The 16960-nt window shown below is 42.6% G+C and overlaps 1 protein-coding gene and 1 non-coding gene across 3 annotated transcripts; both read right to left on the bottom strand.

The window, feature by feature from the left end:
• Positions 1-2976: 2976 nt before the first annotated feature.
• ZNF839 (zinc finger protein 839) lies at positions 2977-15509 on the bottom strand. 2 transcript variants are annotated; one of them, XM_076345478.1, is made up of 8 exons: positions 14734-15509; positions 12878-13813; positions 10458-10709; positions 9584-9676; positions 9085-9237; positions 7277-7417; positions 6120-6258; positions 2977-4353 (listed from the first exon to the last, which is right to left on the bottom strand). In XM_076345478.1, the coding sequence occupies exons 1-8, from the start codon at positions 15454-15456 to the stop codon at positions 3362-3364; spliced, it is 3429 nt and encodes a 1142-aa protein (XP_076201593.1). In that variant the 5' UTR covers positions 15457-15509; the 3' UTR covers positions 2977-3361. The 2 variants fall into 2 exon arrangements, with proteins under 2 accessions (XP_076201593.1, XP_076201594.1); XM_076345479.1 differs by having other exon boundaries at positions 12878-13810; positions 14734-14833.
• Positions 15510-16123: 614 nt separating this feature from the next.
• On the bottom strand, positions 16124-16197 carry TRNAI-AAU (transfer RNA isoleucine (anticodon AAU)). Its single transcript has one exon. It is a non-coding gene; the product is annotated as a tRNA-Ile (tRNA).
• Positions 16198-16960: the final 763 nt, after the last annotated feature.

Here is a 16960-nt window from a genome sequence, read left to right as displayed (position 1 = left end):
ACTCTTGAAGGGTGGTCCAAGCCTGAACTATCACACTGGGAAAGTTTAGTACAACTCACCATTCCACAGGCACGATACAAAAAGGTCTTGTCTTTTTTAATTCATTGTAACTTTTTTCTTTTAGAGATGTTTCATGAAAGCATCTGTTGAATAAAAACAAGACCTGCCTCAGTCATGTCCTTATCCTGTATTGTTTGCTTCCTGTCATAGGGCTCAGTGAGTTTTTCCTTGGATTACTGTTTCTGATGCCAAGTGGTTTTGGTTTAAAGGTGTGCCCCCTCTGTATTTTTGGTTAGCAGTTTACATGACAAGAATTGGTGACTCAGATTCTTGCTTTTCTTTTTCATGCTGCTTTCTTGGAAAAGAGAGTAGAGAGTGTATTCAGGAGAAACAGTTAATGCAAAAGCTAAACGCTGAAGTGGAATTCAATACCCTTAATATGCTTTCACTCCTAAAGATGTAATAATCACTGTAGCATACCACTACGTCAGACCTGGGTAGCATGGAGAAGCTGCTACACTTACCCAGCCTTTAATAACTGTTAGCTGCTATTGCAAATTATCACTTTTCAGAAAAGTGTATTACGTGGAAACTACGCAGCTGGGTCATCACATTTTTACTTAAATCCCTAACATGTAGTGAATTCAGGCCTTCTGCTTACTTTAGTATGATTAATAATCTAAATTCCTCCCGCTTACTGATTGCCTCTATGACCTGCTCCTATATAAACTGTTGATTTAGATCTCCTATTTCACACAATTGTGTAGTGTTTCTAAGTGCTGTTGACTCATTGTTGTGCCCTGACAGATGTTTACCCTTGATTCTCCTTTAAACAACTGTTTGAACTAGAAGACAGTAACACAAAAAGCACGCTGCTATGAAATGACCATAATGGCTGTGGTTTGACACTAGAAAAATCTAATTAAAACACTGAGAGATTCTGGAACAGATTTCTCATAGGAAAAGTAGGGTCACTTACTTAACTAGTTCCAAGCTGAAACCCCATAAGCTTGGTAAGGGAAATACATGAGTTTCCTGCAATAACGGAACAGGCAGACATGAATTGGAAGTTTTCTCGACACATTGCTCCGTTCAACAACGAGGTTGTTTCTGACGGCTTAATAGTATTCTATTCTTACCCCAAATTTCTAGCGTCTAAAAAGAAATTCTGCTGTAGCTCAAGGAGAATACAATATTTTGAATAGCTTTGTTGGGTTTTACTATTTTTCTGTGCAAGTGTTCCACCTAGTTTAACAAGCCACCTTAATTTATCCACATAGGGCCAGACCCTTGTCACTATGGAAACACCTTCATACTTGAAAAATATTTTTTGAGGAGAAAAGGTTGATTCACTTATAGAATTGTTCTTTTAAGATGAGAATAGGTGTATTGTATTTCTCAGCATGTGCAAATCAATAGGGAAGGCAGAATTGAAGCAAATTTTCATTTTCTGCACAGGTGGAAATCATGGTTTGTTCTTGTTTCTTAGAGGAAATAAGCTCTTCAGGAAGGAGTCTTCATATTCACAGACCCCCTTGCTCATTGACTGCTATCGGATACAGGAAGATTATTTCAAAATCATTGCAGAGGTGTTTTGCCATTATAGCTTTAAGCAGTTGATTGTTACATTGTAGCTATTAGACAGTCAGTACAAAAGAGTGTAATAAAGAATTGCTCACTGCAATCAAAGACTTTGAAAGACCAACAGAACCTTGCTTTGTATGGTATCTTCATTTATAAGGTAGGCCTGTATCCTCTGACCATTACCACCTCCTGAAAAAAAGAGGAGAAAAAACCCTAAACAACAACTACACCATAAACCCAACCACCAGACAGGAGCTCACTAACGTATGGTGACACCTTTCACATCCACACATAAAATGCAGTGTTTTGGCTAATCAAATTAATCTTCCACTTGGGCAACAAAGTAAAAAAAAAAAACAGCAAAAACCCAACCAAACACCACCAAAACCAACTACATTAAAGAGAGAGAGTAGAGCAGATTGTTTCATCTCTAAATTGTCCCCTCTCTCGTTTAGATTCAATTTTAGTGTAAGTTTTTACTCGGTAACAAGACCATGAAAAATCAATGTTCATACTTGATTTAAGAACAGTTCTCCTGCATGTTACAGGTCCTTTTAGCTGATTTGTCCAGTTACCTCAGTAGCCTTGTGTACTTAGCAATGAGGCGACACACACATTTCAAAAGGTATGTTACCAGTTTTCAGTAATGTCTACAATAGCTCAATCATCGTCATTTAAGGCTGTTCTTTTTCACCTGCTAAGCCTCTTGAAAGAAAAGACAGTGCCTTGGACAAGAAGCTGCTAGGAGGTCTCCACAAAAATATTATCATCCAAGCAACATACTGAAAGTATCACAAAAATACAAGATAGCAGTAGATAAGTAATTTGGTAAGTTTTCTGTCTGCATAGAGAAACAGGGATTATAGTCAAGGGTATCTTTTTATCATCATTAAATAGTACAGGGCAGTGTGGAGTTACTAGGAAGGTCAAAGCTTAGAACTGATAACGGATGCATCATCTAAAATAAAAAGTATAATACAAGTCTAACAAAAATAGACCATCACAGACTAAAGTAAAAAAAGAATCTGGCATCTCGTTAAGGAAAATCAGATCACTACTTATGCACCTTCCCATTTCTGTCTAAGTAACAGCAATTTTTAGAGGTGTGGCTGAACATTAGACAAGCATACTTAAATACATTTCCAACAGTCCAAGTCAGATCTTGTTTGAAGCTATTCTTGTCTCTAACTCAGTGGATGCGTATTTAAGTAAGGATCAGCTAGGCTGTCACATTGTTCCTGTAAAGCACAAGTGTTGTTTATATTTAAAACTGCCCATTTTTCCAGGCAGATTTGTGCGCATCGAGTCTAGATGCTAATGAATATTCACGCTAGCTTTAAGAAAGTGCAATAAGAAAGTGTTTTGTAATCTCAGTGGCACAGAAAACGCACATTTTTAATATAGTTTTTATTTTACCCATATACAGCTTGCCAGTACACAGCACATCACTGCTGAACAGCAGTACAACTTACTGCATTTTTAGATGGCTAGAGAGAAAAAGAATTATGTAACAAAAGGGAATAGTGCAACAGTTTTAAGTTTGACAGATTTCCACTTTCCACCCACCCCCAACATATAAAGCAAATAGAACGATGTTAATTCTAGAATTTTTGGTTGCAATGCTGCTAGATTTATATAAACATAAGTTATAAAAAGTACAGGGCATAGAAACAGTTTACAAATAAGTTAAATTCCATTATTTCAGTATTCACATTAGAAAAATATACATTTTATAGAGTCAGTCTTTTCCAGAAGAAAGCATATACAGTTTTCTAACTTATGGCTCCAATTCACTTTGCGAGAGCAAAATATCTTCACTTTGGCCATCTGCTTCCATTGCCAGTAGTGCTTCCACGGTTTCCAAAGGTATCCCCTCAGGTGTGCGGATGTGCATTGTAGTACCATTGGAATCAGTTACAATAACGATACCTTCTGCCTGAGACAAAACGGCAGTATCTGGATGAGACAGGATAAGCCCATCTGAAGTCTGAATAAAAATCTGTTCGTGTCCCTGAGACAAAAAATCATGGCTCTCATCAGTAATCTCAAAGGCTACAGTTTCATCTACAGTAACTGTATTCTCCAGCTCATGTTGTTCCTCTGTCCCACAAGAAAATTCATTCATGTTTTTAAAAGAGTTTTCACAGTTCACATGAGCAGACAGGGAGGCTTCCTGGACAGGGTTCTGGTGCGACTCAGTCTGAGCACTGTGTGGGTAGTTTATTGGCACGAGGTTTGTTGAAAAAACTTTTTCAAGTTCCTGCATCTCATCAGTCATGTTAGCATTATGAAGTTGTTCAGAATGTTCTTTAATTGCAAAATTATGGTTTTCTTCTTGCAGTTTCTGATATTTTTGATTGTGACCATTTTCTTCGCTCATTGGTAAGCTAGTGCTCTGACTGCCCGCTGCATTCTCTGACACAGAGTTGCAAAGTTCAGGAGCTGACAGTCCACCTGCTGTATTCTCACTCGCAAAGTGCACTTGAACTAATTCAGGTGAGCCATCTGCTTCAACGGGCAATACAACTTCAGTATGTAGCAGAGATGCGTCACCTGCCATATCTGGTCCCTGTATGTTCACAGGTTGGGAATACTCCATCCTCATTTTCACAGTCTGGGAGAAGGTACCTGAATTTTCAGCATCGATTCTGACTCCTGAATCAGCAAGTGAATTATGTTCCTCTGCTGTCGGTAATACACTTCCAGTTGTGCAGCAAGTGATATGCCTATCTTCTGAAAGCAGGATTTCTCCATTTAATGGATTAAAACCTGAAAAGGTGAAAGAAATATAATTTTGTTGGGCAATCTAATATCACATGACCAAAAAATTGCTTTTCAGCAATAATTTGGAGGAAAAGCTAGACTACTTCCCTGCTTTCTTCCCCCAAATTAGCAAACGTGAAGCACCTTACGAGAGTTTCACAACACTTCCCAATGAGAAAGCCAGTATAAAAATACTTGAGGAATTTTTGGATAGTGAAATATTATTGAGTATTTCCATACCAAGGGACCTTACATTAGAAGCAGCGTTTTCTCTTAATCCTGAAAACAACCTGGGCTGAAAGTCAAACTCCATTTTTTCCATCTGGCATACAGCTGGTAACATTAAAAGATAAAGAATATACCAGGCACAAAGTTGCCAGCTGCTCATCCTCATTACCATTAGTAAACTGACAGAAGCATTTAAACTTGATAAAATTTCTTGTTGATAATCAAGCTTATCCTGGACTCAGACATGTCATCAAGTTACTACATATCTAATTAGCTCTGCTAACAGCCCCAGGAGCACTTTCATCCTGTGACAGAAAAAGTAAAACACACTAGAAATTTAGTGTGTTTTACCAGTTATTTGACCTGGACCAAGAGCCAGGTCACAAGCCCGGTAGGTAGTTGAACAATAACTACTAAGCTGCAGTAGCATGAGCTGTCAGTTTTTATTATTGAAGATCAAAAGGAACAAGTAGGTTGTTGGGGTTTTTGTTATGAAAGATATCACTGCACAACAAAGGAGGCCTAACACTGCAGAAGGGACCGTTTTTAACTTTTTGTACTGTAGACTAGCAAAAGCCCTACTAGCCCATGCAAGTAAAACAAAATTTAAAAAACTCATAGCCCAGAAGAAAATCATAATACAACAAGAAATAAGCATGGTCACGCAGAGAGCCTTTCAGAGAAAGAAAAATAAACTAAAGGGGAAAACAAAAACACAACCATTGACAGAAAGAGGCACAAAGGGCAAAAGCAAAGTGGCTTACGGCAACGCCAAAAAAAGATATTTACAAAGCAAGAGGACAGTACTGATACACACATCTTTACTAGAGATGGGTAAGGGCTGGAATCTTTCACAACAGTGATCATAATGCCTCCGAATTACTGCAACACTTTCTCATAAAAGACCAGTGGAGTTTTGGGAGATTACAGGTGGGGACCCATCTTACTTTCCTTTCTAATCTACTGTTATCCTGCCAGTCTGAGGGGCAGGGGGAATAAAAACAAAGAAGGGATAAAAAGAAAGGCAACCACCCAAAGACTGTGGTGCAAAATGGTGCCTCAATTCCCGCATCTCCCCTGGGGTACAGGACAGCCTGCACCAGCTCTCCCTCCCCCAGGATCCACAAAGCTCTGATGATTCTGCTGTTGCAGCCTGCTGGGGCAAAGAGGAAGGGCACGCACGCTGCTTCCTCTTCCTCTGCTCTCCACGGCTGACACAAAGGTCGTGCACCATCTCTGCTGTAAGGGTGGACAGGAAGCATTCAGGAAGCACACAGTAGAGGACAGTACTATTCTCATAGTACTGCAGTAGTATCAATAACTGGATTATCATGCATTCAGAATTGAGCTACTGCTGCGGTCTGCATCATCCGTAACTTCCCCCTGCCCCATGAGGCCTTTCCAGTTAAACAGCTGCTTTTGAAGGACCTGGGAAGCAAGTTAAGAACTGAAACCTTAAGACAAAACACAGTAGCTTAAAGAACGAAGAGATTTGTTCAGCTCCTCCACGAACAGAATAGAATTGGAAAATCTGAAGAGGTTACCATCTTTTTCAAACAGTGTACACAAATTCCCACTCTTTTCTTTCACTTCATCTTGACTGGCATAAGCATTATTCACATTCTCCATTACGTCTTCTAACTTGGTCCTTTTGGCTGATGGCAACAGTTCCTCCCCTGAGCTCTGTCAATACAAGAGATAATTAACTGGCTGCCACCATAACAGCTGACAGCATTGGAAAAGATCACAAACTAACCATGGGCACTTCATGGCAGTGAACTGATACTCTCCTTGAAAGCAGGATTTTACGCTAAAGGTCTTCCTAAAAGGTAAGGATTTAAACACAGCCCTCACACTTTGCCAAAATGCCACTGATTACTTTTGATACTTGGTTGAAACAATCTGCCTTTGCTTCAACATCAAAGCTTCCCCCTGAGCCTTTGTGATTAGCTGTATGGCATGAAACCTGCTATGAGCTCTCACAAATTTCGGTAAAGGACTCTGAACACCCTGCCCAGCATTGTTTGGTTAATGAAGAAAGACTGATCAGCTCTTTAAATTTAACCGCAGGCAGAAAATGGAAAAGCACTAGTCTTATTTATCCACCACCAGAAACGACTCTGGATTAAATTAAAAGTAGAACAGTTAAGGGGACAGACCACAGAGATGTGACTTTCAAGAAGAGGAAGCATGGCTCCCTGCTACAGCTGTAAACAGACTAAGTCTGGTCAACTGACTTGTTAGAAAGAAAGGAACTTTTCATGCACCTCTACCTACCACCAATTAGCAGAGCAAGCACTTCTCCAACGTCTGAGCCTGCTGTAACTTAGCCCATTTACTCCAACACAAGTTACTAGAATCCGGGGATCCTTCTCACTGTGGGGCCCCCATTTACTAGTGCCTCGACAAAATTATTTCTTCCTTGTACCATGAGATTACCAGTAAGCCTTTCAGATTCTGTCCTGAATGCTACCAAGTGTCTTCCCAAAGTACACCTTTAGCATGCTAGTTCATATGCTCTGCTATGAATCCACAGCAGGGAGTACTTCTTTAAGTATTTCCAAATTCCAAGCACCATGAAAGCCTTACTTTAACACGAGTCAGATAATACTAATTAGATTTTGTAAGGAATAATTATCTGTTTTAACAAGTTTTAATTTGTCTTAGTTTCATTTTTAATTTTCACAAAGGTATTCCATACCTCAGCTAACCGTTTTTGTCCCAGTATCTCCACAGGCACTTGCTCACTAACCATTTTAATTATACATTGTGAACAAGAGTCTACACCTTGCGTCTTTCGTTCTCCAGTGAATATTTCTGTAATTCCTAGTGATTCAGCAACCTTTAAAAACAGTTATAGGAAAAAAAGTGAAAGTTAGCCTCTCCAATCTGAATACACAAATGCTGAAATACTGATTCGTTTTCTTAAAACTGAACTAGAACTACACGGGGTCTCGTCTAATAATCAGTCACAGTTCAATGAAGTATTTAGACTCCCATGTTTTCTACTAGCCTCCATATTAGTAGAACATGACCTTCATGTAAAGGTGAATATTAACAGGCAAACTCAAAAGAATTAGGAGTACAATGGTTATATATAGAATCCACAGACAGTTACTAAGAGCAGAGTTTAATAAAGAACACTGTCGAGGCTCTCCATTATTTAAAAAAACATTTAAGTCTTCCTGTTTAAGAGTATCTCTTAGTAGTTAAGGATTTCCTGCCTCCATTCCATTCCTGTGCTTCATCCTTATGTAGGTGTGCTACTATACAACTTCTCCAGGCTGGGTTGGTTTTTTTGCTTGTTTGTTTTGGGGTTTGGTTTGGGGTTTTTGGTTTTTGTTTTTTCAAGAGCGTAATTCTATATTAAGAAGGTACATTTACACTGAAGAGAAGCAACAAAGAGGTGCCATTTTGGGACTGCCAGTATCAACAGCATCCCTTTACTTGGTGCAACTTCATTTCCCCAAAGGGAAACATGAGTGTTAATTACAAAATAGCCAGATAAGCACACAGTAATTCTAGAAAGCTTTTTAGTACGTACAGTGAACATCACGATTTATTCTGAAAAATAAATATTAACCACTGCTAACAGTCCATACAGGACTTCATTTTTTAAACCAGGATTATTATAAGAACCACAATCTTATCTCCACCATCCCTACTCTCGAGTTTTCCAGTATGCTCCCCTTTCATGGTAGTTGCACATTCAGTGCTGATGTACCTTAATGAGCACATCATTTAGAAATTTTGGTGGTAGTAGTATACAAAATAGTGTTTTCACGACTGGAAACAGAGAAGGGAAAGCCAAAAATATGTTATATACAAAGAGCTGTTTTATTCTAAGCAAGGGGAACATAAATTGATAAGGATCCATAAGGATAAACAGAGCCACATTAAAAATAAAAACCAACAAAAAACAACCAGAAAACCAAACCTACATTGTCTTTCTAGATACAGCTGCATAAACAATGAATCTGAAGATTCAGACTATCACTGAAATGACAGTCTGCAGTTTTATTAATGTATTCACTACCTTTCATATTTGTTAGTACGACTGTGAACTGCATAGATGCATTCAGTTTGTCCTCATTTTGCAATGAAACCACTTATCCCTTTTAAATATAAACACCCTCCTTCCTAATCAAACATCAAGATGTACTTTTATTAGCAGTTAACGTTAAATACACCTTGCAGTAACATGCAGCTTCATACTACCCTAGATATGCAAGACAGGTATCATTGCTGCTAGCTTTTTATTTATTATTTCTAGTTGTATCTACTGCCATAAACTAGAATTGTAGTTTTATTGTGGATTTCTTTTTCTGTTCAGTTAGTTGTTGGACTTTATACAATAATACCTATTTTTGCTCATCAGAAAAAACATGTTTTCTTCAAATAACTTTAGCAGGCTGACAAAGCTTATCAGAGAAAAATAAAAGCGCAAAGCATCTAAAATAAACAAAACAAAAAAAAAATATCACAGTTCCAAATAGAGTGCTTTATTACCTTAGCATCTTTTATTTCCACAGGCTGCTGGCAACTCAGCAAATCAGAATTACTGAGGTGATCATAAGCCATTTTCTTTACCATATTATGCAAGTCTTCAAATTCCCTATACACATCTGGGAAGTAAGCTTTGGCTGGATACCCTTTTTCAACCTAAAAATAAGAGGGGAAAAAAGGGTTTGTTTCCCCCTCCCTGTATTTTAAAAAAGATGAAATCTGTCTGTTTGTTGTGTTCAACATTTTAAAATAGAAACATTCAAGTCAAAAGATTACGGAATATTCAAAAATGCCACTGAACCAGGCAGCAAAAAGCAAGGCTTTCAATCAAGAGACCTACCAGAGTTTTGCCTGCGTAAGGCTGAAGTGATGTGTAGAACATCTACATTCTGCACAATTCTAACTCAGGAAATTCTGAGGAATCTTTTTATTATACTAATGGAAGTCTCCCTAAAATAATTTAACATTTTTACATTAAAAAAACCCCAAAACCCAAACTCACCTTCATCAACAGAAATTCATATACTGTAACAAGCTTTGTAAGACGTGGGAGAGCCAGCTCCATTAAGTCTTCGTTATCACATTGTTGTATTAGCTGTCAAAAGCCAGAATGAGTTTATTAGAGCAAAGTAGCCTACAGAGGTTTTGCATCCCACATTCAGTACATAAAATATAGCTACTTTTTTGGAAAGATACTCTATATGTTTAAGCAGCTTTGAGAATATATGCAAACATAACACCAAAAGAGGAGATAAATTAGAAAACCTCAAAACAATTACTACCCATATACAGACAAAACTCAGCCCCACATACGTTGCCAACTCATAGAAAGAAGAGCAACATCAGTAGATTTAGTAGCTATAAAGGATCTTCCACAACACACAGGAAACAAACAAATAATTGCGTTAGTTGCATGGATTTTAATCCCCATTCGATCCTCCCCCAAGAGCTTCTCTGTGGTTTGGGGTTTTTTTTTTTTTTCTTTTTCTTTTTTGATGCTGCCCAACTTCAGTTGGGTTTCTTTCTTTTTACTGTGTTGGAGGAGATACGTAATTGTAGCTAGTAACTGTCTTTCTCCAGAAAAAGGATAGCGAGAGGATATCTACACGTCAAAAGTCCCTTCCTAGACTGAGTTCCCGTTTTCCCTTTGTCCAGTGTTCCACTAGAAGTATTTTTTCCTTAAAGACAACTTAATGTTTTCTTCTTAGAAGACATCTTAGGCTTTCATCTTGTCAGTACACAAGGATGTAAAAAAAAAAAAATCAGTCTTTTTGAAAATGATTGCTTGAAAATAAGTGATCCAAAAAGAAAAAAAAAAAAAAAAAAAGAGGGCAGGGGGAAGATACTTGTGAAGTAATTGCAGAAGAGAACCATACCTCTTTTAACCTAGCTTTTCTTCTGAATACATTGTGTTCTGCTGACACACTACTAAGTGACTTTGAAGGGGACTGACCAGGTCTGCTAAGCCTTCCAGAACACCTAGATCTTCCACCCATCCTTGGTCGACCACGTCTCTTTGGTCGTCTGGGTCTTCCAGGTCCTTTTGGCGTTACGGGTCCCCGGTGTCCTGAACTGGTTTCATTCTGTTGTTCTGCCAACAAGTGTCTGCTTTCTGCAGACTTACAAGTCTTAATTAAAAGAAAGAGAAAAGTATTTATTCACCATAATAAACAGTGTTTTGAGGAAGACAATTTTATAATTAAGTTCTTCATCTATGCAAACAATAAACAGCATATTAAATAAATGCAAAGCTGGATACAAGCATAACTGCAAAGAAAGTTGTGGAATAAATCCAACACATTAGTAAGACTGCTACTTCTGCAACACGTATATGCCATGATTTGCAAAGTTAGCATTTTTGATCCGCAAAGCGTCATACCAAATACAGAGATTAAGGGAATATAATTAAAGAGCTGTTTTATGTCAGTTAAATATGTTTAATATTTTTGAAGTAGAATATGTCCTCTTCAAATAAAGAGGTAGTAGAAATAAATCTTAATTAGCGGCAAAACACACCCAAAGAAAAATTTGGGTTTCATTTTAACTATGTCAAAGCATGAAGACTTTATATGAAAGATGAAAACTCTGAACAGCCATGAACAGTGACAAGCCCAGTAACTAAAAATCAAAATATACTGCCCAGTTCCCAGATTTCAAAATCCTTAGTCTTCCCTAAGAACACAGCTAAGAAGTAGCTTCTCTTATAAGACCACATGGCAAACTCAAAGTACGTTTTCTATTGTTAAGTTATCATTGTGATTTCAGTGCAAAATTTTTTTACTGATCAAAGCAGTGATTTCTTACTGAACACGTCTTGTCTTCCCTTCCAAGCTAGAATTTCTAAGAATGTCCCAGTATTTTTTAAGAGAGGAGTTGACAATAGTACTGAGGTATATCAGGCTTCTTTTAATAATCAGTACATTTTCATCCCAACGTTCAGTAGCTCCCTACTATTCTAGTGATTAGGAAAGCTCTAAAAAGGGCAAATTTGTGTCAGTTCTATCCAGGGATTAAATTGCTAAATTAGTTCTAAATATTACATAAGAATAAGCTGAGCATGGGGATCTTGATTGCCTTCCTGTCTGTATCGATGTGCCAGTTTTAATAATCCTGCTAGTCTTTCTAGATAGAAAGTATTTACCTGGCCAAAAGCTGTAACAAATCAGTGAGTTAAACTGCAAATTTGTAGAATCTGTATTTGCTAGTTAAAAGTAGCAGGTATAACAGCAATCTAGCAGTCAGTAGTAGCATTATGTATGAGACCGTCTGAATTTTTTCTAAATTCCCATCATCCTGGGTAAAATAAGTGCTGCACAGGGAAGTAACAACTCTATAATAATACAGAGAGCAGGCTTCAGTATTCTGCAGTTCTCTTTTTCCAAAGATGATAGAAGAGTGTAGAGGATGGGGGAGGTTTGTTTGCTGCACTGGCCTCTTAAGCTGTAAATTTTCATGTTTCTGAGAACAACTTCACATTTACAAATAAAAGTAATAAATGTGACACTGCTACATCTAAAAGAGTATTTTTTCCTAGACAGCAGCTGTATCAGCTCTTGCTGCAAGATGTTAGAGTCATTTTAATATTAAAAGAGAAACTTTACTTTGAAGTGACCAGCTTAAAACATCACAGAAAAAAATTTGCAGCTAAAGTTGCTTCCAAACCACAGAATCAAGTTTCACCAAAGCGTGTGGTTTGCAGGGGTAGCTAAAGCCACACTTTCAAAACCTGCTGTAGGAAAAGCTGCGGTCCACTGCTGGATTCCCAGTAAGTGTCATCACAGAAGAATCTCTATTTCAGTAACAGAAATTGATAGAGCAGATGATGTCTTGCTGTCTGTCATGCTAAATGCTGTAACTGAACACCACAGTATTCTTACCCGACTGCAGAGAAGAATGCTATTTACGCAGATGAGATTTTTTCAAGCCGAAAACTGTATGTCAGAAAACCAGTAACAAGTGAACACTCAGTGAACATTTTGCTTTATGTGCCTGTGCAAGAATACTATTCCTGCAACATTGCAAGAGACAATAATTTGATTTTTAAAGCACTTCAATGGGAAATTTGTTTAATTTAGTGTATCGGTGGATATTTCTGAGCAGTACGAGACTTCCACATTTTACTAATGACATGCCCTACTGAACTGAAATGCATTTAAATCCCTACCTTCAGTCTTTTAAAAAATACTTATACTGTTGTCAACAGGAACTCAGACGAAATGAGTACAGTATGCAGCTACAGAACTGCCATTCTCTGCTTTCTACAGAACTGACAGCTTTTCTAAGTAACACACTTTACCTGTTCTCCAGCCTTTGGATCAACAGTTTCTTCCAGATTGGTAGCTAGTGCATTTTCATTATTTAAAGTGACAGCAATTGAATCCAAATGTGCTGGACTCATCGTTTCCTCTCTTATTCCACAGGCATTGTCCACAAATATACTTCCATTAGGCTTATTTAAAGGTATTTTTTGAGGTGAAGACTCCAGCTGTCCATGGCCTGGGTTAAGTTTATAATGTCTTGCTAATCCTCCTTTTCCTATATAGGATTTTTCACAAGTCTGACATTTAAACATTTTGGGTTTCAGATTATAATTTGAAGAACTGAATAATGCATCCTTTCCCTTCACCTTTCCTTCTTCATCATCTTCTATACTCAGCTCAGAATAGTCATCAGAATCAGACTGATGACCATCAGCCAAATCCTCCATTTTAATGAATTTATAATCTTTAGCTTTGTATTTGGGGGGGCGTGAAATCCGTCCAGAACGAGTTTTCACTTTCAAGGATTTTTTTAACTTGTCATCCTTTTGTTTTTTTTCAAGGCATGGTATCAGAGTATTTGCTGAACTGGCTGCAACCATGGTAATATTTGGAGACCTCGTAGCCGATACTGTGGCACATGCAGCTTTCTGTCCATTCAGCACCTTAGACGTGGGAATCTTGTTCACAGACACTGATCCATGAGATGGTAAAGGTCTCTGCATAAGCAACTGAATTGGAGACTCGGAAGAACTATGCAGGAATAGCTGCTGCTGTTGCTGCTCAGTTCCTGTAACAGGCTGTATCCTAATTATCTGGGGATTAATAACGCCAAGTCCTGGCATGCTAGAATTTCTACCAACCGACTGACTCAGCATTATAGTTTTGGGCTGGATTGGTGCCAATGATGGCATTGGCCTTTCAGTTTCCTTCATCTGTCCTGGCTGAACTTGGACACAAATGGCTTCCAGCTGCTTTTGTGGAAAAAAGGAAGAGTTGAGATTACACAAATACAGTATTTATAAATAAAGACAATACTTATCAAGATGATACATGCATGCCCTTAAAGCGAAGCACAAAGAAACCAATGCACATCGTTAGTTTTCCATTTTAATGCATCAAAGCACAGATTTAACATCAAAGCACAGATTCCCTTCCTTCAAGCTACGGGCTTTCCTGCACATTTACTGATGTGACTGCTGTTCAATTAAAGGATGTGAAGTTTGCTCTTAGGCCATGTCACAGCTTTGTTTCCTGCTAGCAGGCCTGTTCTGGAATAGCAGAGTCAATGCCATCACCAAGGCAGATTCATAACCTTCAGCAAACCAAACGCGGGAGAACTACAGTCTGCTAAATGACACAGGCCAAACACCAGATCCAGGACTTACTGTGCTAAGTGCTCAGTTCAAAAAAAACTTTGCTATGATGATTAAGAGGTCTGTGTTACTGTTCATCTCCCTCATGGTCTCTCCTCCTCATCCAAATTTCTGCCTCAGCCCAAACCAATCACTCGACAACCCCTGCACCTCAAAACGTGGGCTGAAAGCCCAGGTACTGTCACCTTCTGTAAGAGGGGCACATATTATCTACCTGTGCATCACCACTAAGAACAGCTCTTCTAAGCTGCACGTGTAGTCCGACCGAAATACTGACCACAGCAGCTAGTACCTACATTCAAACGCGGATTTTTCTAAACCGCGTTGAAAGTTGTGTCTTTCAGCTGCAAGACTCGAGTCAACACCCAAGAGCAGGTGTGACCGAGGCCGAAGGAAAAAAAAAAATACAAAATTAAAAAACATTAGACCCCCCCCCCCCGAGACCTGCCCTCGGCAGTGGATTCCTCACCAAACGGGCGCCGCAGGCTCCCTCCCTCCCCAGCCCCCGCCTCGGTTACCTTCTGCGGGAGGAGCCGGGCGGCCGCCATGGATTTGCCCTGCTGCAGGGCGACCTGCTGGGCCACGCTCTGCAGCTGCTGGGCGGCGTTGTGCATGATGCTGGCCAGCGGCGGGGCGGCCCCGCAGGCCTGCGGCGGCAGCGGGCCAGCGTCCCGGGGCGGCGGGCACCCCCCGCCGTGGCAGGGCGGCGGCCCCGGGCAGGGCTCCAGCGGGGCGGCTGCCGCCGGCGGCTTCTGCTGCTCCTGGGCCTTGCTCACTTGCTCGATGACCCGCTGGAGCTCCGCGGGGGCCAGCGGCGTGGCGGCGCGCCGAGGCGGCGGGGGCGGCGGCTCCGCCGTGCCCGGCCCCGGGCTCCCGGCGGCGGCCAGCAGCTGCTCCAGCAGCCGCCGCTGCTCCTCGGCGCTCAGCCCCGCGCCCTCCAGCAGGCTCCCGTCCGCCTGCAGGTAGAGGACGGTGCCGGCCGCCGCCGCGCCGGCTTCCAGGGCGGCCAAGCTCTGCGCCACCGCCTCCGACACCGCCAGCAGCTCCGGGCCCTCCGCGGGGGGCGCCGGGCCGACGGGCCCCACCGCGCCCCCGCCCTCCTCCTCCTCCGGCCGGGCGGCCCTGCCCGCCGCCACGCTAAGGGGAACCCCGCAGGCGGCGGCCGCCCCTCCGGGGGGCTCGTCTTCAGCGGGAGGAGGGGGCGGCGGCGCCTCGGTGCCCCCCTCCTCAGGAGCCGCCATCTTGGCAGGCGTCAGCGGGCGGGAGCCGCATCGGCCCCCCCGGGGAGGTCTCGGAGGCGCGGGGCGAAGCGAGGGGCACCGGCGGCACGCGGGCCAATGGCGCCCCCGGCAGCGGCCCGCCGCGCCCCTGGGGCGGGGCCGCCCGGTACCGACGGCGGCCTCGCGGGGGCAAAAACCTCCGGAGGTGCGGCGGGCGCGGGGCTCCGGGTGAGGTTGGAGGAGGGACCCACGAGTGATATAAACCGGCTGGGGGGAATTAACGCGAGTCCGGTTTCCCTCTCGTAAGACACAGCATGCACTCCACGACTCGTCACTCGCTCTTACTTGGTGGGGTTTCGCACGCCCGCAGGGAGTAAGTAAGCGCGTGCCACGCGTGAAGTGGAACACGCACGGAAGAAAACGCGCCCGAAGGCGTGACCCGAGCACGCCGCAGGCTGGCCGGCGTGGCTGCCGCCCTCGCAGAAATAGGAATCCACACTCCGCCGGGGCCGGCCCGGGCTCCATCAGCCGCAGGAGCGCGATGGAGCACGGCCAGTGCTGCAGCCGCGCTGGGTGAGCCCCCCCCCCCCGCCCCCGCGTCCTTCTGCAGCGGTAACACGCGTGCCTCGGCAGAAACGGGCGCGGCGCCGGGGAAGGCAATCGCGGGGACGAAAAAGAAGTCCGCGCTTGGCCCGTACGGGGATCGAACCCGCGACCTTGGCGTTATTAGCACCACGCTCTAACCAACTGAGCTAACCGGCCTGCCGACGGCCGCCCTTACCTCTGGGGGTGGATAACGAGGGGTCCCCTCGCCCCCTCCCGGGAGCGCCGGAGCTGAATCCACGCAAGCGGGAACGCACGCTTAGCTGATGAAGGCGCTCGGCCTCGTCCATAGGCATCCAGCGCCTGGGAGGTAACAACCAGCGCAGGACACGTCCTGCGGTGACTTCACTTCACCTCCGAGTCTGAGGGCGATACTTCCCCAGCTTTTCTAGGATACGATTCCAGTTTCATTTACTTGAACAAAATATTTATTTTGGGCGTTTATTTTAAAGCATTTACTCTTCTGGCTGTTTAACGCACTGTTAGGATCTTAGTCTGCATGGACAAATGATTCACCTTTTCCTAGCATTTTGCTTTTTACTATATGCGCAGCATTCGAAAGACAACTTTTCTTCTCAGCTTCGAAGCCTACGTTAAAATACCTTACGTCCGTTTAGCAAGAAGCAAACGCCACGAAGCCGGGGTGGGGACACCCCTCCAAAATGCAGTTTTCTGGAGACCGGCTCACTACAGCTCGGCGAGGAGAGAGGGCTCGTACGGCGCGGGGCCGCCCTCCGGGCCCCCGCCTCGCCATTCACTCCACCTGCAAGCTGGGAACCGGAGACGCGCGCTGCGCTCACCTGACCGAGCCAGAAATAAAGCCCGCGGAACTTAAACCTGCAGTGGCGGACGGACGCCGCTAGGGACCAGGAGAGCACCAAAGATAAACCGGCCGCGAGCGTGCAAGTGGCCGACACAAGCC

Source organism: Aptenodytes patagonicus, chromosome 7 (genome assembly GCF_965638725.1).
Source record: "Aptenodytes patagonicus chromosome 7, bAptPat1.pri.cur, whole genome shotgun sequence".
Taxonomy (NCBI): Eukaryota; Metazoa; Chordata; class Aves; order Sphenisciformes; family Spheniscidae; genus Aptenodytes; species Aptenodytes patagonicus.
This window is presented reverse-complemented; position numbering and strand designations above follow the sequence as displayed.